We start from the raw sequence: 22,646 nt of genomic DNA on the forward strand, positions 1-22,646 counted from the left end.
TGAAAAAGAAATCTAATATTAATCAAAAGAAATAAATACAACCAGCCTCAATAGCTTCATAGGCCAAGGACCTTTGGGCCATGCCCAATGGTGTAAAGTCAAAGGGCCATGCCCAATGGTCCTGTGAACAACTGGCTCAATGGTCCTGTATTGCCGCCATTACGAACTTATCTTACTGAACTACGTTACACAGATTAACTTAAGAAATACTAATGCTCATCTAACGCTACAATTAACTAACTAATATCCTGCAAACTTCGTGTTTTAACTAGCTTTCTCTTATAAAGAAATTACAAAAATGTAAAGGAGCAAAATATTTACTTTCAAGCTGCGAAAACTTAGTTATGCTCACAGTTTCTTCTGTAAGTGACTGACCTTCTTGTTGTTACAGCTTTAAAACTATTGCAACACAAGTACTTTAACGTATGACTGAGAACTCGCTACAGCGGCCAGTTTGAGAGAAACGCATGATGGCCCAAAGGTCCTTCATGCCCAATGGTCCCGCATCTCCCCTACATAACTTGTGGATTTACTATATTCTAATTGTGACGTCATAATTTATAATTTCTTTCCATGGTCGTGGTTCTTTTTGCATTTAAAAGCTAACGAGAATGAGGCCAGGGGTCATCAAACTTTTTTCACTCCAGGCCGGATAAGTTTAATGATGATTCGCGCGGGCCGCATTGTTTACATGCCCTAGCGCCGTCTTTCCAAACTTAGCCCGCGAGGCGATTTTTACAGGGGCGCCAAGATATGGTCTTTCTACGAACCCATTTAAAATCTGGTGATGCGACTGTTGACTGCATAGTTAGCCTTATCTTACGAGCAATACTTGTATATTACGTCACAAGTAACCAAAGAAGGCATTTGTTTGCGCACAATTAACACTTGTAGTCTTGTTTGTGACGTAACACACTGGCTTTGATCAATTCTGGGCGTTGCAATCGTATGAAATTAGGTAATACAAATTCTACATATCGCGACAGGAAAACTTTCGTAAGAAGAATATTAATTTTTAAATGTTACGAAGATATCAATACGATTTGGAAAACCAAAAAATGTGGTCGCGAGCCGGATGAAACGACCTGGCGGACCAGGTCCGGCCGTAGTTTGGTGACCCCTGCAGTTATAGGCCCCTAGTGGTACACAGTTACAAATGTGATTTTTATGACATGGTGTTTTTTTTCAACAATGCTTGCGTGTGGGCCTTCCCGTAGGCTTGTCGATTTGCGTGGCCTACTTATCCTGGTTTTGGAACTGCTTGGCAAGGAGCGTTTGGCTGCATCAATTCTTCTATTTTACCCGTGAGTGGCGAAGAGTAGACATTTTTGCCGAAAGTGAAAACCGTAAATACCTTTACGTCTTTACGTCTTTACACTAAAAAGTACAACAACATTGCTCTTTTGGCTAGATCAGGGTGGTCCGAACCCATAGCACGCGACACGGTGGTAGACTTTGTGCGGCCCGCGAACGCATTCTGCATTCAATTATCGATTGCAGTTGGCATATCATGTGTCTATTATTCTTTTCTGAGGTGACAAGGTATTTTTGTGGCGATACAAACGCGTTGATTTTTTGTATGTCATTTGGCCAAGATCACAGTAAATAATGATTTTAACTTGGTGGAGTTTGACCTTGGGCTGTAAGTCTTGGAGGCCAAAATGGAGGTGCAAAAAGGATTTCGCCCCAACGATATATAGTCACGGGGCAATTCGTCAATCGAATGCTTTTGCCTTGCCCACACCGTGCTGTATTCGAATGATTTTTGCTTTCATTCGATACCACATAAATACCATTAAAATAGTTAATGTTAATATTTTAGTCAACAAATACAAAAGCTTACACGTGAATTCATTCGATTACAATTCGAATTGTTGTAGGTCTTTGCCAACCCTCGCAAATTTGAATACGCAAAAAAAGAATTCGCAAATTTGAATACGCAAATAAGTTTTTGCTAGCAACTCGTAAAATCGAAAACACGTCTACATTTTTACGAATACAGTTCGAATATTGCCGGTTTTTGGCAACGTGACAATTGGTAAAATCGAATCATGCCTACATTTTTCGATTACAATTCGAATTGTCGGTTACCTTTTAACAAGAAGTATTCGAGAATGTGCTGCCACGTTTTTTGCAAAATAGATTCGAATACGGTTCGAAGTTTTCGTTTATGGTACCAAACAATGACACAGGACGATAGTGAAGTAACGTAAATGCAATTGCGGCACAAAGCAAGCAACATTAGACTGTTTTTAGCACATCTAGTATGCGGTGACAAGATTAAAATTTCAGTTTGTGCCGCAAGATTTAAACGCAATTTTTCAAGAGAACGAAAGTGTATTGAAATGGTTGCTGGGCACACACACTGCTCCCTGAAACAAACTATTGCAATTTGCAAGTAAGTAACATACCTACAATTTTTGGTAACCTCAATTTACCTCACCCCGTGACCCGGTCTTGATCGTCACATCGATCATACGCTTTTCCGTAGCCCGCATATAACGTGATGTGGCATGTATGACATTTAGAATAGGGTTGTCATGATACACAATCCCTGACAAAATTTATCTCAGTTATTTCGAGGGCTTGTGGTCCTTAAGCCTGAATGTGTTTTTCAGAAAAAGGAAAATTGATTGCAGGATTTTGGCTAGTTACGGCAGTGGTCTTCAACCTTTTTTATAGGCGACCCCAATTTAAGGGAAAATGAAATCAGAATTTACATGCGACCCCATTTTTTTTCAACACTGAGAAAAATGTTTTAAGTAATGCGGAACCGAAAGAACAATTACACAAACTGTACGTAATTACAAACAAATATGGCGATACAAAAGTATTACGAATAAATGACTATACAAAAGTATTACGAAAAAAAGTTTTTAAGCCGTTTCATTTAAGACAGGGTTAAGAAGAAAATGCACAGATAAAGGAGGCATTCAATGTGGTCGCGCTGTAAATTTGCTACAAACGGTTAATTTATTGTTTGTGATTTTTGCATTTTTTGTGTTTACCGTTTAATAGAGCTATAAAAGCTAATTAATTTAGCAATATATATCTGAAAAATTCCATCAGATTTTTTTGGGGGTACGAAGAATGCTCTGACCTGACAAAGGGCTACGAGTAGCAAAAAAGGTTGGGAACCCCTGATTTAAGACATAAACCCAATTTTCGGAACACAAACTTGTCAAATTGTTCAACATTTAATTTGCACTGTTAGTGAGATGGTTGCGCCTGTATACTGTCTACAAGTTTTTTGAAGCCACGGCTTGACTTTGCACAAGCTTAACCGCATGTCATGCTCCACTTCCAATCGATTACGATGTTTCGTTTTTAATACACTCATTGCACTAAATCCTGCTTCACACAGACACGTGGTTGAAAACGGGATAAGAAAAATTTGGCATAGTTGGGTACGTTGCATAAATAACTCGGTCTGGTGTCACCTTAAATAATACAAACTTATAGTGTTGAGTCATAATACACGTTGTCGAGACCCATTGTTACGCGATAAAGGCATTTTCTGTTTTTCCACTACCACGATTTAATTGCAACAGGAGGTAGCAAGCTGTACTACAAAACAAGAGCAAAAGTTGGGATCTAAAAGAACATAATAGTTTCATTTTCTGTAATCGTTTCATTTTCTGTAATTAGTTTCATTTTCTGTAATCAATTGTATAATGCAATAAATTAAATTCGGCGACTTATTGCGACCCCAGAAAAAGTTTAGGCGACCCCACTTGGGGTCGCGACCCATAGGTTGACGACCACTGAGTTACGGTATGTAAAATTCCGCATAACAATGATCCAAATCTGACATTACAGACAAGACAAAAACATTACCATTGTGCGCGAACAATTGCATGTTTGTTAGTTGACATGCAATAAAGCCTATTGTTTGGCAATGGAGACGGTCGATTCTCATTTTCATTTTGATTTAAACTTATTTAGTTGCACAAACTGACGCTAAATTAAAATATAGAATTACTTCCAGCTTTTTGCGGTCCCCGCAAAATTGCCTCACGGAGCCCTAAAGGACCGCGGACCCCAGTTTGAGAACCGTTGGGTTAACCCAGTGGTTCCCAAACTATGCACCTCATTAGGTGTGCCGCAAAAAATATTGAAATTAAAATCAATCAAGTAGAGTAGTAGTGCCAGGTGCTTAGAACACTAGACCAACATGCTCCACGTCTCTGAGATGTTCAACTAGGCTATTTAACTATGAGAGTGACCTGTATAGCGGCTTTATGACCTCATAGTTAATGCCTTTGTCAGCTAATTTGCTGTGCCATTTTAAACTGAAATAAAAAATTCAAATATATTTTTTGTTCAAATGTTCGAAGTGCGCCAAATAATTTTTGTTTTTTATAAAATGCGGCTTAAAAGAAAAAAGTTTGGGAACCACTGGGTTAACCCTTTTTGCGATCCAATTACTTCTATTGCAGAATAAATTTAGAATATTCGGAAGTCACACGGACAGCGACACGAGAAAACGTTAGATACGATACTCTGAAGGGCTCTGCACACCAGACGCGGTTGACGGTAACGGCTAGCGATGTCAGCGCCGGCGGTTGTTGGCGGATTTGCCGCGTAACGTTTGGCGCGACGTTGACCCTTCACACCGGCAATGCGGTTGGCGTCAACGACTTTTGTTGCTAAGAAAACTGGGTCAATGTGCTCGACATATTGAGTGTTTCTACGTGTTAAGAAAGTTGATACGAAATTCTGTTTAGTTTATTTTGTGACAAAATATAATGTTGATCGTCATCCCACTGTAAAATGTTTCCAAAAACAATTGCAACAGCAATATTGGATTTAGTTTACTTCTGTCATTGCTGTTGAAACACACTTTCCTGTTTTACAGACACTTTATTCAAAGTTGGCAATATAGAAGCAATAACATAAATGAACACAGTTTAGAAAACACAAGATTGCATAAATGCAAAGAAAACAATCATATAACAACACATAAAAAAGCTTAAATGTAAGAAGATGCATGTGCATAAACTTGCACATTGTTGCACAATCACAATGCTGCTAGATGGTGTCAAATGTGAGGAAAAAAGTGTATTCGTTGGCTTTTGGCATCTCTTTCTCTGAAGTTTGTAACTTCACCATTTTGCAATGTGATGTTTGATGAGGTTTTCATAGGGAAATTCCTTTCTATGGTCAGACAAACATGTCACAAAATCATGTCTTAAACTCTGGAAACATATGAAACTGTTGATCAACAGAAACTACATTTTTATTCAAGTATGCCAACCTGGAAATCCATACACAACATTTTCTTTTCTTGCTATGAAGTTTATTGAACAGGTGCACTGGAGTTGCTGAATCAGTCATAGACATGTAGATTAGGAAAAGTTCTGCAACAAATCATAGTTGTTAACGAAGCAATACATTTAGAATTTATACCAAAATTCACCTACACATAGGGTCATAGGCTCATATGAATAGTGTTTCCATCCTGGTAAGATTTCAACAGCAGCACCTCTCTTGTACTTTTCTTTTTGCAAAGTTGTGGTTACATAATTACAAAATTAATTCATAAAAAATGACCAGTTGACTACCCAAGAATCATCAAAAAGCTGTAAATAAAAGTTCTTGAAACCACTGGTAAAAATTAAAAAAACGATTAAAACAAGATAATTTGTACCAATACTATCAGTACTTCATTGACTCCATTATTATTTTTCTGGTAAAGAACAATAAAACAGTCCACCTACAAACAAAAATACCGAAATCGCGCAGAAATGTATCGTAAACAAGTCGAACATCGGCCGAATATCAAGTTTTTCATCCAGCAGTCTAGCGCGGCTGACGGAAAAGTTAAATCTGATTTAACTTTGCCGTCAGCCGCTTCAACCGAGAAAATCACGCCGTCACGGCAAGTCGCTGTCTGGTGTGAATACCCCGTCGCTTGCCGTCGAACGCAAAAACGCGTCGCTATCCGTCGCCCGCGTCTGGTGTGAATCTTGCTTGATCCTTGTTAATTAACTTTCTGCGTAGGCTTCTGTTTAATTAAGTTTGTTAGGCTAAGCTTACTACTCTTACTATCCTTGAAGCAATAAGCATGTATATCACGGGTCGCCAACCTTTGGCACTCTAAAAACTATTCGGACGAATTTCAAGTTGTCACAGAAAAACAACAACACTGGGAGCCGCCCTTTTTAAATTTGAAATAAAATGCCACTGTAAAAACGTTTTTATATCTCACGACATTCGACTGTTTGTTATAAGTTAATTCCTTGCATATTAGGTACACAGTTAAAGCAAATGAAACTTCCCACGGAGCATCGAACGGTGTGTTTTTATGAGACGCGGATTTTTATTTGTGTATTTAACACGTATTGTTAGACAACTAGTAACAAACAGGTATTGTTAAAACGAAACAGTAACCTTAAGCGTTAACCTGCGCGCCGCCAGTTTACCTCTTGACGTTTCATGGTATAGACTGCTAGAATTTTTCCTGCAGTCCCGTCTTTCCCGTGGACGGGTGTCCCGTTTCCCGTGTTTCTGCCTTTCCATATTCCCGATTTTACGTTCCCGTGTACAGAAATTCCTTCTAGTCTTGAATATTTAACATGTCCGAATTTCGAATTTATTGGTTCAATATGAACTGCTAAGCAAGCCAGGGCCAATTTGTTTGCATTTTTACCATTTATAGTAAATATTACAATATTTGTGGCAGTTCAGATTGAATGCATGCAGAATTGCAGATGCAGCTGTCCTGTAGGTATGGGTTTTTTTAATCTGATTCTGAATTTCTGATGTACTAAAGGTATATATTATATACCTCAAAAGTGTTGCAAACACACCAGAAAAAAAATCAACCTGTGGGGTCTGAAGATCGTCTTAGCCTCATATTCGGCAATTGTTACATATTTCCTAAATTCTAGTCTATTGTATTGTGGCTGGCGGGTAGATTTGGGAAGAGCTATTGTTTTCGTCTGCCTGGTGCCCACCCACCAGGGATAAAAATTAAACAAACTGACGAATCTAATTTGTGAAATGTTTGTGGTGTCACTTATAGGTGCTTGTGAAGAATGTGAACATATGATATTAACAATGCATCAGTTTTTTTGGCCATAAAACAACTTGAGAAGGAGAACCAGAGTGAAGCTAGACAGCAATCGCTATTGCGGTAAAAGTAAAAAAGATACGGTACTGAAATTTTGACACAATATTCTACGCTTTTAGAGCGTTTCAGCACACAAACTTTCGAAAAAAAAATATTTTCCAGTTATTAATACGCGTATGTTGAAATTAATATTCATCGATATGAACGTCATAACGCTAGGGGTACTCCATAAAATGTCTTGCAGAGTCTTCTCCTAAACACATGCTTCAAAATAAGCCCAAACACAACGATCTAGCAACGGGGAGTCAAGTCGAAATATTAATAACAATATGCCATATTCACCGAAAAAATTTTTTTTCGAAAGTTTGTGCGCTAAAACGCTCTAAAAGCGTAGAATGTTGGGTCAAAATTTCAGTACGGTATCTTTTTTACTTTTAGCGCAATAGCGATTGCTGTCTAGCTTCACTCTGGTAGAAGGAGAATAGTAAATTAAATGTACTTTTGTCATTCTGACATAGGATTAGTATTGCAAACCAAAAAATGTTCGGTCGGAAAAAAAATAAGGAAGAAAAGCGTGAAAAAAAGAGACACAAACATGGCATGACACAGGCAGAAATTACAAAATTGGAGGAAGTTGGATTGAGAAGAGGCTTTTTTAGCAAAAAGTATTGCAGTGAAATTTTAATCATGATTCTTGCTAAACAAATTTTGAACATTGTGCCACAAAAACTTTGTATTACCATTTACCAGTAGAATAACTATTGGACAATAAAAATGAATAATTGTTTGCTCATATTTCACCTATTTGTAAAGATGTACTTTGTTCTCTTTTTATTTTTGCTGTAAATATGACAGAAAGTGAAATTTTTATATATGTTTATAGGTCCACAAAGCGTGAAAAAGATGAACAAAAATTAGACACAAATAGTGATTCTGTACATGATGAGTCAGCACAGGTAATGTTGTGCAACTTTTGTTTAATGGGTTTACATAATTTTTTTCTTTTTTCTTTGAAGATGTGCTGTTCATAACAGTGTCACAACTAAGTAAAAAGTAATACTATTGTGGGCTAAAGCAGCCCAACTTTGTTTGTGTTTATCTATGCTCAATAAATTCAACATTAAGCTATAAAACTGGTAGTGAAAGAATTTTCATTGCGTTTAAATTTCCCATTGTGTATCTTGGTTGCACGTTTGCTTTGATACATGGTTATGTCAGTTTTCTGAATGAATTTGAAATATATGGATTTGAAACTTGTCTTAGATTTTGTGTTTTTTGTCAGTTAATGCTTGTATTTTTTGCAGCAACAAACTGTGCTTGAAAGAGCCACAAGCTTTGGACCTACAGTTCAAAGAAAAACATCATCATCACAATTTCCACCACCTATGTCACCACAGAAAGAAGAGCAAACCAAAACGACCCCAAAATATCCTATTCCACCAACTCGGAAAAAATCATTACAATCACAACCAGATAAAGCATACCATAACATTTCAACAGCTCAATATGATGTTCCCAAGCCAGTCGGTAAGAAGTTGCTTTCAAATTATGTCGGAAAAAACACTTAAAAATGATATTATGCAGTCCCTACAGCAACAGGAGAGGGGTATGATGTTCCTCATTCATGGAAAAAAAATAATAACACAAGTTCACCATTACGTGGAGGCTCTGTATCATTAACATCAACCCCACCTCACCAACAGCGATATAGAAAGGTAAATAAATATTTTTGGTTCCCTTCTCTAAAGGAGACACATGTTTTTGTTTGTATGTAATATTTTTCTGGAAAGGGAACCAATATTGTTTTTGTCCGTATTTTTTCTTCTTTTTTCTGTCTAACGCTGGTTTGTAACGCGAGAAAGAGTGCTTTAAATTTATTCAAATTTGAACATATGTTAGTTATTAATCCAAACTTGATCCTCCAGAAGTTTGACCCCGAATTACCCAGCAGTTCACCCACAGGCCCCCAAAACGTAAAATTTTTAATGCTGTTTTTTATCGCTCATGTGGTAAAGAAAGAGTGCTTCAAATTTATTCAAATTTGGACATATGCTAGTTATTAATCTGAACTTGATCTTTCAGAAGTAACTCACTGGTTTACAATAGCAGGAGGGCTCAGCTTGACGTTGGACAGACGTTTCATGAGACATCGTTTCGGTGATTAGAAATCAGCTGTTTTTGCACAGCAATGCTATTTCGTTTTATTAAGTTATCACTCACATTTTCAGTTTCAGCAAAGGTTTCACACCTATGACGTGGTTTAAACCTAATTTGCGTGCTTCGGTTTTGTACATGTCAAGCAAAACTTTGTTAATCAAAAAAAAGATGAAAAATAAACTTGACTTTTTTGTAAGATAAATGTTTTTTTAAATGCTTGTTGTCAGGTTGGCCGCCGCATGACCACGGGTTACTTAAGGTCAACTAGTAGGTATTACTAACACAGTTTAGAACTTTCTTTCGTCATAACATAGCATTTTTTTTGACAATCAATTTAGGAATCAATGCTCAAGGCATGTATAAATTAGGCTAAACGGTATTGTTGTTTGTTAATTTAAAGTGTCTGTAACACAACTGTTACAGCTTTCTAGAAGAAATTGTGTTTAAAACTCGACCTTGGACGACAATATCTGGGTCAAAGCAAGAGATTAAATTGAAAGTATTTGTTTCGTTTTTTTTAATGTTTTTGTAATTATATGACAATAATAGTGCAAAAAGAATAAGAATTTTTTTTTTAATGTTGGGTTAATGCTTTCTAAAAAATTGTCCTCAAGAATCTAAAAATCGCCGCAACATTTGTTTCACGTAAATCCACATAAACACGTATGTGGGGACCCATTAGTTTTTGTTTATGAAAACAATCAGATGTGTAGATCAGATGATGTGTATAGTAAATTGGTAAATATTGTATAGAATATATAAAATGGAGGTATATCAGAAAGCCACCCTTCTAGTTTCTATCTAGTGATGTTCTGTTTCATGCAGTTGAATCAAACTCATTACTTTAAACTTGTTCAAATTTACAAACATGTTATATACTTGGTTATTACGGGTCCCCTTCCCTGAAGGGGACACATATTGATTTTACCCAAATTGTTTTTTTGTTTTTTCTTCCTTTTTTTCATCCCAAAGTTTGTCCGACTCGTTTTTCTATCAAATGTTTGATGGATTTGGCTGAAATTTACACAGATGGGAGATATATATAGTTATGTAGATGTGCATCCCACTTTGTTTTTGTTGATAACCCCAGTATTTACCCCGCTAGCCCTCTAAAATGAGTTATTTTCCCCCAAAGTTTGTCCGACTTGTTTTTCCATCAAATGTTTGATGGATTTGGCTGAAATTTACACAGATGGTAGATATAGTCATGTAGATGTGCATCCCACTTTGTTTTTGTTGATAACCCCAGTATTTACCCCGCTCGCCCCCTAAAATGGGTGTCCCTGGTTGGGAACCACTGCCCTAAAGTGTAAAACGTATTTGTTTGTTACTGGGCACCACAAACGAAAGATTTCTTTGGAGCAATAGTGTTACAAGGGCAACCAGTTGTATGTTGCTCGTTGGTGGGTTGCTTGGTGGTCGTTTTTGCGCCATGGCAGCTAGAGGCTTGTTAACAGCCCTATGACGTCAGAAACATTAACGGTTGTTGCTCAAAACACCTCCAGTGGTCGACATTTTAAACATTGGCAGATTGGGCTAAAATTTTGCAGTACTATTGATTGAGTCATTGTGGTTTTTATATATTTTTTAGTTTGTGTGTCGGACCCAATTAGTTACCCTACTAGCCCCCTAAAATGGGTCAGTTTTTTGAAACGTTAAATAGGACATACTTCAAACAATATCTGGGGTGAATCGAATTTTATAGTTTGTATTCTACATAGTATTATTATTTAAGCCCAGTGCCGATCACTGTGTTTTACCTTACAACACCCGACTTTCTCATGGTTATCTCTTGAATTGCATTATTTTCAACTTTGCATGTGTGGGGACCCATGAGTTTTTGCCTGCAGAAACGACTAAGGTTATAAAAGACGGTGACGAATATGGGACCCAATGCAAAATAAGCATAGGAAACATATTTATGTTTTAAAATAGGTTATAGTGTATATGCAAGGGCAATATGTGCTAAGCCACCCTTCTAGTTTAAAGTTGATCCTCCTAAAGTTTTTCCTTGAATGGTTCACATGCACCCCAAAATGTTAAGATTTAACAATAGCACTGCTTACTAAAGTACATGATCCAGAAGTTTTCATGGTTTGTTGGTATGAGCATTGCAAAGTATTTTAAATGATTTTGAGACTTTTGTATAGTTTGATCCACCTATTTTTCACCCCTAATACCTGAAATATTCGTTTTTAGCTTTACCAGTCCTTTAGGTTAGAAATACAAAGCCCCTAATTTTCTAAAATTTCAAGCAGTTGTTTGTAATTGGTTTATTGTTTGGTATTTTAGCTCAATCGACCCAGTAGTTACCTTTACAGCCTACAATATGTTCCGCGCAAAATTTACTGGTTTGAATATATATAGAATTCTAATGTTTTAGACTTCTATGGTTTGACTACAGTTTCATGTCGAACACCAGTCAAAAACCACTGGTTTAACACAATGGGAGAAAATGGCTTTTCTTTTATGAAAGTATTTCTGTGCCACCACCAACTTGAATGTTCTGTAGTGATTGGTTTCATTTATTGTTGTGTAAAAATAGAACTTGTTGTCTAATAATAAAATAGCTAAATCGTTGGTAAATTGCTGATGGTTAGTGCAATTTAGATTTGGGTGAGCTTTAAGAATAATAAAACATTTAACCCATTCCTCAGCCGAAACAAGACATTCACCAAAATTGTTTGCGCGGAAAACGATGAATCACGGAACAGCCAGTGCTGGGCAAATATTGTATTTTGGTACAATACTAGTTTTAATGTTGTGTTTTCATCAAACCTTTCCCAAACCTCAATATATAGAAGCGTTTTCATCCGTTTCAATGATTCTGTTATGTGTGATTTAAAGGTTTAGTGTCACCCTGAGCCTTGTTGTTTTATTGCATCAAAATTTCATTAGGTATTTCATAGAATTATTTTACTGCATAAAGTGTTCCGTGGCTCAAAAAAGGTTGAAAAACACTGCACTAGACAATCAGCAAGACAATAATGGTGTACTCTAAAATATGCAATCTATGCAACTTATACAATCCACATGCAGTCTACGAATAAAACTTAAGATGTTGACGGTTGGGGCTGTTACGGCCAGAGTGAGGGTTTGTAAGTACAATAACACTATAATTCGATCTAAGATACCAATTTTGGCCTAGTATTCTTTCAAGTGTTGACATGCGGTACCATACAGTGTTATACCCGTGGTTGCCATACCGTCCTTATTTCTAAGAAATGTCCTTATTTTTGACTTGAGTCCTTATTTTGTCTTATTTTCAACAATTATGAGTTAAATCCCTGCTACAAGCAAAAGTAAACCAAGACTTGAGCTGTTGTGAGATGCAAGAAACATTTTCTACGAATAAGGGGTTGCTGGAACAGATTGTTTCTGGTCAAAATATGGCATATTATATGTCATGGCTCATATAAATGCAAAGATTTGTTCAAAAACGCTTGTTTTGTTTCGCATAAAAATTTAATTTTTCGGTTGTCCTTATTTTTGGTTTTAAGTCGATGGCAACCCTGGTTATACCACATATCAGAATTTCAAGCTCAAAAGGGGTATCTGAGATTTTATTGTAGTGTTATTATGGGTCCCCGTTCCTGAAGTCAAAGTTTCAAATATTGACTGATTTGTATAGAATTTTACAGGACTGTTGTTTGGGTCATTGTGGTTTGGTTATTTTTTAGTTTGGGTGTGAAACGTGATCAGTCACCCCACTAGCCCCCTAAAATGGGTAAACTTTTTTTAACAATATCCGAATTGGATGAAATTTGGACACCTTATAGTATACACCATTTTGTGGTGTCGATTAATGCATTTTACCCTGTAGCCCCACCATTTCTCCGATTAACCTCTGAAATGGGCAAATTTTCGAACAATGTCTAAATTGGATGAGATTTGGATAGTTTGTACCTCATATAGCATTCTTGTTTTAGCGAAATATTGATTGTCATGATTCAACTTTTAGCTCCAAATCTAATAATGTGGTTATAGCAGAATTTGCTTTATTTACAACTTTGCATGTGTGGGGACCCATGAGTGTCTGCTTGCATGAATAAACAAAGATTAGAAAAAGTTTTACTCGACAGTCTTTTTGGTGATTAGAAATCAGGTGTTTTAGCGCAGCAATGCTATATGGATTATTAGGTTAGCATGCACATTTTTAGTTTTGGCAAAGGTTTCACACATTAAACATGATTTAATACTTAATAAATGGTACCTTGGTTTATTATATGATCTGGCAAAACAGTGTTGATTAGCATAATGGCCAAAAAATTTACTCAAGGTTTCCAAAAGCCCCGATGAATGGTCATTAAACAGCCATTGTCAACTTGGCCGCTGCACAACAAGGCTAACTCCTCAAATTGTAGGTATTGTGAAACACAGTTAGGAAAGAATTTTGTGACACCGTAGCTACTTTATTTTTGACAAATAAACTCAAAAACATTCATTGGGGGATGCCTGGTATGGTCAAAACCTTTGCTGGTTGTTCCTCTAAAGCAGGGGTCATCAAACTACTGCCTGTGGGCCGGACCACGTTTTTTGGTTTGCCAAGTCAGATTGATAACTGTGTAACATTCAAAAACTAATCTACTCCTTACGAAAAAATTTCTGTCGCCATTTGTAGAATTGATTTTGCCTAGTTTCATAGGATTGATCCAAAGTCATTTTGTTATGTCACAGACAAGACTACAAGTGTTTATTGTGCAGAAACAATTGCTTTCTTTTGTTACTTGTGACATAATATACAAGCCTTGCATGTAAGATAAGACTAGCTATACAGTTTAACAGTTGCATCACCAGATTTTAAATAGAATTGTAGAAAGACCACATCTTGGCACACCTTTTAAAATCGCCTTGCAGGCGGCGCTAGGGCATGTAAACTATGCGACCTCCATGATTCATTATTAAACTTATCCGGCCTGTAATGAAAAAAGTTTGGTGGCCTTGCTCTAAAGTACTCCTCTGGTTGTCAAATTTGTAAAAAAGAATTATATGATTGTAGTTTGGTTTATGAGTCCCAAGAGGCTATTGCAGGTAGTGATGGGACGAGTACCCGGTACTCGGTAGCGATGGTATCGAACAATTTCGGTGGTATCGAAGTTGGGTTAAGGCTAAAGTTGGTTAAGTTTTTCCTTAAGAATCTAAAAATAACCAGGATGTTTGTTTACCATAAATCCGCACAAACGCGCATGTGGGGACCCATTCGTTTTTGCTTGCAAAAACAATCATATGTGTAGATCAAATGATGTGTATAGTAAATTGATAAATATCTAACAATGATTGTGCCCTATTTTTACTGTTACCAAATCGCATATGCATATGTGTGGGGACCCATTAGATTATGCTTGCAGAAACAATTATGTTATAAAGTGCCAGGAAAAAGATAGGGAACCCAATGCCAAATATATATCTATTATAAATATAGTAAATGGTATATGTGATACATCGTTAAATATGATGTAGTATATATAAACTGGCAATATATAGGAAAACCACTATTCTAGTTTGTATACATAACATTAAATAATGTTAAAAGATTTTGGGCAAAACAGTTTTGGATGATGCTTCTAATTTGTCCTTCAAAATCTAAAAAAATTTGGTTTACACCTGAAGCCCATGTTGTTAATGTATAAAAAAATTTGCATTTTGTCTTGAAGGTTATCTTAAAAAAAAGATCATCTGGTGATTTTGGTGTGTCTCTTCGCCGTTCTGTAGTGGTTGAACATGTAAATTTTAAGGAAGTGACAAAGGTTGTTTTCTTCGCTGAACCTGGTGGGTAATGTTTGACATTATTTTTTCATTTTAATGTTGTTTCATCTATGGTAAAAACAGCAGTGGTTTAAACTGTATTGAACTCCTATGTGACATGTGCTTCATAGTAGAGATGCCGCTTATTTTGTGTTTGGCCGAAACCTAATATTTGCCAGTTTTGCTTAATTTATTTGACTAAATAAACCGAATAATTTATGTTGCAAGTGAATGTTTCAGCCCTTTCTTGAGCGGGTTGGGTGCAAACCTTTACGCCCTACAAAACTATACTTAAGTTTTGAAAGTTGTTTAAGGGGTGCATCTAAAATATACAAGATCGCTTGGATCACTTGGATCGCTTGGTGCACCTTTGTAACACTTGGTGCACCTTTATATCGCTTGGTTCACATTTATATCGCTTGGTGCACCTTTGTAACACTTGGTGCACCTTTATATCGCTTGGTTCACATTTATATCGCTTAGTGCACCTTTTATATCGCTTGGTGCACATTTATATCGCTTGGTGCACATTTATATCACTTGGTTCACCCTTACATCGCTTGGTGCACCTTTACGCCATTTAGTGACACTTAAAGGTGCGCGTAGCATTATACAGGTGCACCAAGCAAAACAAAGTTGCATCATGCGATATAAAGGTGAACCAAGCGATATAAATGTGTACCATGCTATATTAAGATGCACCAAGTAATACCAAGGTGCACCAAAGGATATAAAGGTGCACCAAGTGATAAAAAGGTGCACCAAGCGATCCAAGTGATCCAAGCGATCTTGTATATTTTAAATGCACCGTTGTTTAAGCATACTTTTGCAGAATAAAACACTAAAACTATTCCCAGAAAAGCTGGCTAACATTGTATGACTGTGTAACACAAAAAATGTTAACTAAATAATCAACATTCATCCTTATAAAATGTCAAGTACTTGCCTCCGAATCCTAGATTTTAAAATCTACACGCCCAGGGCAAACCGCGAAAAAAAGGATCCAGCAAACACACAAAACATCAAATATATTATGTTCCAAAACAGGTAGGAAGGTGAAATTTCACACCTGTACTAAGTCGAGCATGCAGAATTAAAAAAAAAAAAATTTGCTACAAAAACCCAAAAAAATTTTGGCCCGAAATATCCCGATTTTGGTAACTTAAAATGAAACAGGAAAAATAAAATGTTGCTCATTTTTTTAAGGGGGGAATGGCCTTATGGTCCTGAAAATGTGGTATGCGCCAAATATTGGGGGGCTGCTAGTTAAAAAAATTCAATTTTGTTGAAAAAATTTTATGACATAAAAACGTGGCAGTTTAAGTTTGACACTCTAATCTTGGGGTCAAATCCCAACGGATTTTAATGAAACTTGCAGGAAATCAAATGAGGTTCATTACTTTGTACAGAAAAAATATCTGCTTAAAACGACCTAACGGTAAAAATTGATAACCGATTAAATGTTATTACTGCCAAATTACACTTTGGAAAAAGTACCGTCTCCGATTCATCTTCAAAAAACGCACGAAATTGACACTTGAATGCAATGAATCACACACACATGCAATTATGAGGTATTTAGGCTTCTATATTGTAAAAATCAAAAGAAAACAATGATTCTGCACGAAATATTAATCATACGAAATTGAATATTGCCATAACGACCAACGCTTGTCCTACTTTGAGGCGGATTTTTAGCTTTTGTTTTGAAACGGGAAAAAAGGCATGACGATTTTTATTTTCTTCAGAGCATGCCGTTTTCAAAAAGCCCTAAATCGTTATTCTAATTTTGAGGGCACTGCTCAGAATATTCACTCCTAGTTCATAACTCGCGCATATTGCTGCCATCTGCATGCTCGACTTAAGGTGTGAAATTTCACCTTTTTTACTGTTCTAGAACAAAAGATATTTTATGTTTCGTGTGTTTGCTGGAGCCTTTTTGTGCGGTTTGCTCTGGTCGCGTAGGTGATTTTAAAGGGTAAATGGTGGGAGTACAGGTTGAAACACAACAATCATCACCTAAAATGACATATTCTACAAACTCTCCAAATTTAATCCAACTCTAGCATTCTACAGCCAAACTAATCAAATATATACCAACCAAAATAACCTTTTATCATGCTCTAAAAAAAATAAAAAACACACAATTTTTTTCCCATTTAGTCAGTGTTAAAATTTGACCACTGTAGGCATTTGGAGCAGCAGTGATTAATGCTTGTGAAATCTACCATATCTTAAATGCTGTCTTGAATTAGGGACCAAACTGAATTAAAGTAATAAATGTCCACTTGTTGTAAGTATGGCAAATGATGTATGCAGACTATAGTGGAATGTATGTATTCAAATATTTTCAACTAATAGATGTAGTAAGAAACAAATGGCAAACACATAGGAAACTACCTTTCTAGTTTTATTTAATTGTTTTTACAGCCAAATAATATTTTAGTGTATATACTTGATTAGGTGCTGCGATGTTGGCAGATGAACATTCCTCGGGAGATGACAGTTCTCGCTTGTTTCGTGGAGATCGACTTGTTGAAATTGATGGCATCAATGTTGAGAATGCTCCACGAGAGGCAATCGTGTCTCGCATTAAGCTTGCTGGTGATCAAGTCACTTTTCTTGTACAGTCGATGACAAATATTGACCTAGACATTATGGACAGGTACTTTTGATCAAAATTGGAGGTCACTGTACTTAAACTATGTCATTTAAATGTTCTTGGATTGACAAAACAATGTATGAATGTCTTGCTATCCTTAGTTGCAATTACGATGTGTTTGATACAGTAATTATGGCCCCCCTTCCCTTCCCTGAAGATTTTTTTTCTTCCCTATTTTTCTGACCCACTTTGCCATGATGTTTGATGGACTTAAAAGAAACTAACACAGATGGTAGATATAGTTATTATGGATCCCCTTCCCTTTTGGCTGAAATTTACACAGATGGTAGATATATTCATGTAGATGTGCATCCCACTTTGTTTTTGTTGATAACCCCAGTATTTACCCCGCTCGCCCCCTAAAATGGGTGAGTTTTTAAACAGTGTCAGAATTGGCTGAAATTTGGATTTCTTGTATAGTATGCCATTTATAGGTGTCGATTGTTGTGTTCAACCCTGTAGTCCTAACATTTACCCCACAAGCCCCTAAAGTGTAAAACGTATTTGTATGTTACTGGCCACCACAAACGAAAGATTTCTTTGGAGCAATAGTGTTACAAGGGCAACCAGTTGTATGTTGCTCATTGGTGGGTTGCTTGGTGATCGTTTTTGCGCCATGGCAGTTAGGGGCTTGTTAACAGCCCTATGACGTCAGAAACATTAACGGTTGTTGCTCAAAACACCTCTAGTGGTAGACATTTTAAACATTGGCAGATTGGGCTAAAATTTTGCAGTACTATTGATTGAGTCATTGTGGTTTTTATATATTTTTTAGTTTGTGTGTCGAACCCAATTAGTTGCCCTACTAGCCCCCTAAAATGGGTCAGTTTTTTAAAACGTTAAATAGGACATACTTCAAACAATATCTGGGGTGAATCTAATTTTATAGTTTGTATTCTACATAGTATTATTATTTAAGCGCAGTGCCGATCACTGTGTTTTACCCTACAACACCTTTCTCATGGTTATCTCTTGAATTGCATTATTTTCAACTTTGCATGTGTGGGGACCCATGGGTTTTTGCCTGCAGAAACGACTAAAGTTATAAAAGACGATGGCTAATATGGGACCCAATACGAAATAAGCATAGGAAATATATTTATGTTTTAAAATAGGTTATAGTGTATATGCAAGGGCAATATGTGCTAAGCCACCCTTCTAGTGTAAATGTGCACTCTACTTTGTTTGTCTTTATAACCCCAGTATTTACCCCGCCAGTGATTTTTGTAAATGCTGTTTGTTGTGTTCTACCCTGTACCCTCAACATTTACCCAACTAGCCCCCATAGTGTAAAACATTTTGTGTGTTGCTGGGCACCACAAACGAAAGTTTTCTGTGGTGTAATACTGTTAGAAGGGCAACCAAACATATGTTACTTGTGTTTGTGGATTGCTTGTTGGGTGTTAAGCACCAGCAGTTGGGGGGTTGTCAGCGGTCTTATGACGTTAGGAGCAGTAACGGATGGTGCTTAAAATGCCTCTAGTGGTCAAAATGTTAAGTATTGGCCGATTGGGACAAAATTTTACAAGACTGCTGGTTCTTTGAGGCTTTATATTTTATTAGTTTGGGTGTGAAACCCCATCATTTACCCCACTAGTCCCCTTGAATGAGTGAGATTTTTAAACAATGTCAGAATTTGATGAAGTTTTGACGGTTTGTTAAATTTGCCATTTATAGGTGTTAATTGTTGTGTTCACCTTGTAGCCTCAACATTTACCCCACAAGCCTGCTAAAATCGATGAATTTTTAAACAATGTCTGAATTAGCTGAAATTTGGATTTTTGTATAGTCTGTACTTTTAATAGAATGATTATTTAAGTCCAGTACTGATCTCTGTGTTTTACATTACAACACCAACTTTTCTCATTGTTATCTCTTGAAATGCATTATTTGCAACTTTGGACTCATGAGTTTCTGCATTCAGAAACAACTAAGGTTATAAAAGACTGTGGCTAATATAGGACCCATTAAGTTATATTAACAATCCAAAAAATATATTAACAATCCAAAAAAGGGTATAGTATGTGTGCAATGGAAAAATGTGCTAAGCCACCCTTCCAGTTGATATTATTATTTATTGTTTTAGTCCCAAGAAACCAGTTCATTATAGTGATGATAATTTGACAAGCCAACCAAAATTATATGTGGTAAGTAGATGACACAATTTTGTTACACGTCTGACTGTTTGCTATAATGGTTCATAACAGCTAACAGAAGCATGGCGAATATTGCTTCCTGGTTTGTAACATGTCCTAAATGAGCAACATATAATTAATCAAGCTAATTGGTCTTTTCAGTTGTTGTTTGAATAAACTACCTTTAGATGTTGTTACTTCTGGTGACTAATAAAAATTGGGCATCATGTTATTCATGTTGTAATCTGTTACTTCCGTATGTGCATTTGCATAACATGCCTGTGGCCTGTGTTGAGTAACTGCAATCAAAACAAAAGCAGATGGTTACTCATCTTTGTGGCAACTGTCTGGACAACTTTCCTTTCAGTCTCCTTAAGTGTGAAGTGTGTTTCTGGGACATCTCAAACAGATGTGATCTGTTGTCAGTTTCATCTCTTTCTAAGTCAGCACACTGAGTAACTGCAGTCATTTTGAACATGAATATCCAGTGTGTGGACCAAAAAGACTGGTAGTTTAAAAGTGTTATTAGCTTTAGTTTAGATGAGTAGGGCATAAATAGGATCAGCTACAATGTTTGGAAGCAGATTTTCATTCTGGGAAAAAAAGGTGATATTGCAGTTTGATTCAATTTTATAAGTTAAGCAAATACCTTTGTCTAAACAGTTGTTGTTATGTCAAGAAGATACACTATAGCTTTCTGATACTTTTTTAGGCCAAAGATGATGGCTTACCAAAGTTACCTGCAACAAAAAAGGTAAACACTAGATTGTATATGAATTCTTTTATTGTACTTTCTTGACGGGATTGTCCATGTTTAATCAATTTCAAAAGTTTCTTATGATTAAATTAAACCTTTGATGCTTTGTTAGTTCATTAGATCATGAATATTTGACCAATTTTTTACAACATTCCCAAAAAAATCAGTTCATAACTGTGTTATAACATTTTTTTCAAATATGCACATGAAACTATACATAAAGCATATAATTCTACTCATTTGGGATTTATATTCTGCGTGATTTTTATGTGTACATAATTTTTCTGTAAAAATGTGAAAACTGTTTCTCTCACAAGTTGTCCCTTCTTCTGTGCTAAATTTTTATTTCTGTACAAATTAAGAAAGAGGAAAGTTCAACCACCGTAAAGAAAAGAAAGTCTGTACCCCAAGTTACTCCCATCTCCCCATCTCAAGCTGTTGAATTTAAAGTGGACGTGTCTAAAGATGATTGTGACCAAAAAAGTCTGATTCAGAATATCAGCATCGAAGGTTCAAAAGAGGCAAACAAACCAGTTAGTGAAGTTTCCCCTAATGAGTTGCATGCAAGTGCAACTTTTGAAGAACAGGCACCACTAAAAAGCAAACTTGTTGAAGAGGATAGTTTTAAAGTTCCGGAAATTTCCACTACTGAACGAAACAGCAATGAAAATTTGGATGAAGGTCAACAGAGGGTGGATGCAAACGGTCTTGAACAGATGACCTTTGGAGCAACACTTGAAACTGTTCCTTCTCCTAATGCATCTTTATCAGAAAACTGTGACAAAAATAATTCCTTCTTTGATGATTGTTCCCAGACAGCTGCTGATAAAACGGACACTACTATCTTACCTTTTTCAAAACATGAAGCTGAGGTCTGTGTACAATCTGTTTCTTCTTTTGATACTCTTTTACTTCTACTTCTGTCTCTTTTTTATCGCGTTTCAATTTATTTAGTAATTTATATTTTAAACGTTTACTATTTAAAAAACAATTTCTTAACAGGAAATTAAAGAAAAGCCATCTGATGTTGTTGAATTTTCTGATGTTAGTGGGGTCAAATGGAAGCTAAAGGAAAAAATTTGGTTCATGTTTGAAGGTGTACTGTGCAGTGGACATGTTGTTGAATCGGGTAGGTAAAATAACAGATGTATGGTGATGTTTCATAAAACCACAGTAGTGATTTTATATTAACATTTCTTTTTTTTTCCTGTTTTAGATGAAAATAGTGCTAGCGTTCCTGATACCCCTGAAGGCAAAAAAAGAATTCAACTTGAAGTTTCGCATAAAGTTCTCATTGTTCCAGAAGAAGATGTTGATCTGGTATGCAAAATTTTTTTCATACCAGTTTAAGCTGTTTAAACAGTATTTTTTTTAAAGGCAAATGATGCCCAATTTGATCGGGTCGGAGACATTTCAAGTCTCCGTCATCTGAATGAAAGTAGCATGATCCACACATTAACTCATAGATATGAAGGTGGTTTGCTGCATTCATTTGCTGGTCCCCATCTTATTACTACCACTTCATGTCACTCTACAACGAATCCTTCGCTGTTTTCGGAAAAGGTGTTTGTTTGTCTACAACTTGAGCCTCCAATAATCAACTGAAAAATAAAACAAATATTAAATGCAAAGGATGAAAATTCTTTGCTCCATAAAAGTGTGTTAAAAGATAATGCGAAAAGCAATGAGATTTTTATTGCAAATTATGTAAACCTCAACAATAAAGCATAAACAATGATCACTGTATGTTTTCGCAGAAACTTTCTTCTATTGCACCTAATTGCCGTGTCACTTAGTATAGAAGTCCAAAGTTTTTTCTGTTACTTGGTTTATAATTTGCAGATGAAAATGACATACAAGGGAAGCAGATTTGGTGACAATCCACCTCATGTGTATGCAATTGCTCAACGTGCCCACCAGCAGATGATGACTTCAAATTCAGATCAATGCATTATTTCTCTTGGGCAAACGGGAACAAGCAAGACCATGAACAATAAAAAGATTCTTGAATACTTTGCCACAGTGGCTTCAAACTCCCCACTAAAAGGTTGTCTAGCACACCTTCTACCCTTTTTATTTTACTATTTAGTCATAAAATTAACAAAAAATATTTAG

General features: G+C 36.2%; 1 protein-coding gene and 1 long non-coding RNA gene across 7 annotated transcripts in view; one reads left to right on the top strand and one right to left on the bottom strand.

Annotated features, from left to right (window-relative positions):
• Positions 1-4,725: 4,725 nt before the first annotated feature.
• On the bottom strand, positions 4,726-6,205 carry LOC145225000 (uncharacterized). Its single transcript, XR_013859780.1, has 3 exons — positions 5,424-6,205; positions 5,258-5,360; positions 4,726-5,198 (listed from the first exon to the last, which is right to left on the bottom strand). It is a non-coding gene; the product is annotated as an uncharacterized LOC145225000 (long non-coding RNA).
• Positions 6,206-6,611: 406 nt separating this feature from the next.
• LOC145224942 (unconventional myosin-XVIIIa-like) overlaps positions 6,612-22,646 on the top strand; it is a 29,463-nt gene continuing 13,428 nt past the window's right edge. Inside the window, exons 1-14 of one of the 6 annotated variants that reach the window (XM_080091579.1) lie at positions 6,657-6,730; positions 7,594-7,740; positions 7,959-8,031; positions 8,380-8,602; positions 8,660-8,790; positions 14,887-15,001; positions 17,441-17,642; positions 19,726-19,786; positions 20,487-20,528; positions 20,894-21,403; positions 21,534-21,660; positions 21,748-21,851; positions 21,909-22,094; positions 22,374-22,578. In XM_080091579.1, the coding sequence (XP_079947705.1) occupies positions 6,696-6,730; positions 7,594-7,740; positions 7,959-8,031; positions 8,380-8,602; positions 8,660-8,790; positions 14,887-15,001; positions 17,441-17,642; positions 19,726-19,786; positions 20,487-20,528; positions 20,894-21,403; positions 21,534-21,660; positions 21,748-21,851; positions 21,909-22,094; positions 22,374-22,578 (2,161 nt within the window). In that variant the 5' untranslated portion in view covers positions 6,657-6,695. Of the gene's footprint in view, positions 6,731-7,593; positions 7,741-7,958; positions 8,032-8,379; positions 8,603-8,659; positions 8,791-14,886; positions 15,002-17,440; positions 17,643-19,725; positions 19,787-20,140; positions 20,381-20,486; positions 20,529-20,893; positions 21,404-21,533; positions 21,661-21,747; positions 21,852-21,908; positions 22,095-22,373; positions 22,579-22,646 lie in introns of those variants that run through there. The other 5 variants (XM_080091601.1, XM_080091616.1, XM_080091586.1 and 2 more) reach the window with 5 other exon arrangements.

Source organism: Phallusia mammillata, chromosome 1, assembly GCF_965637545.1.
Source record: "Phallusia mammillata chromosome 1, kaPhaMamm4.hap1.1, whole genome shotgun sequence".
Taxonomy (NCBI): Eukaryota; Metazoa; Chordata; class Ascidiacea; order Phlebobranchia; family Ascidiidae; genus Phallusia; species Phallusia mammillata.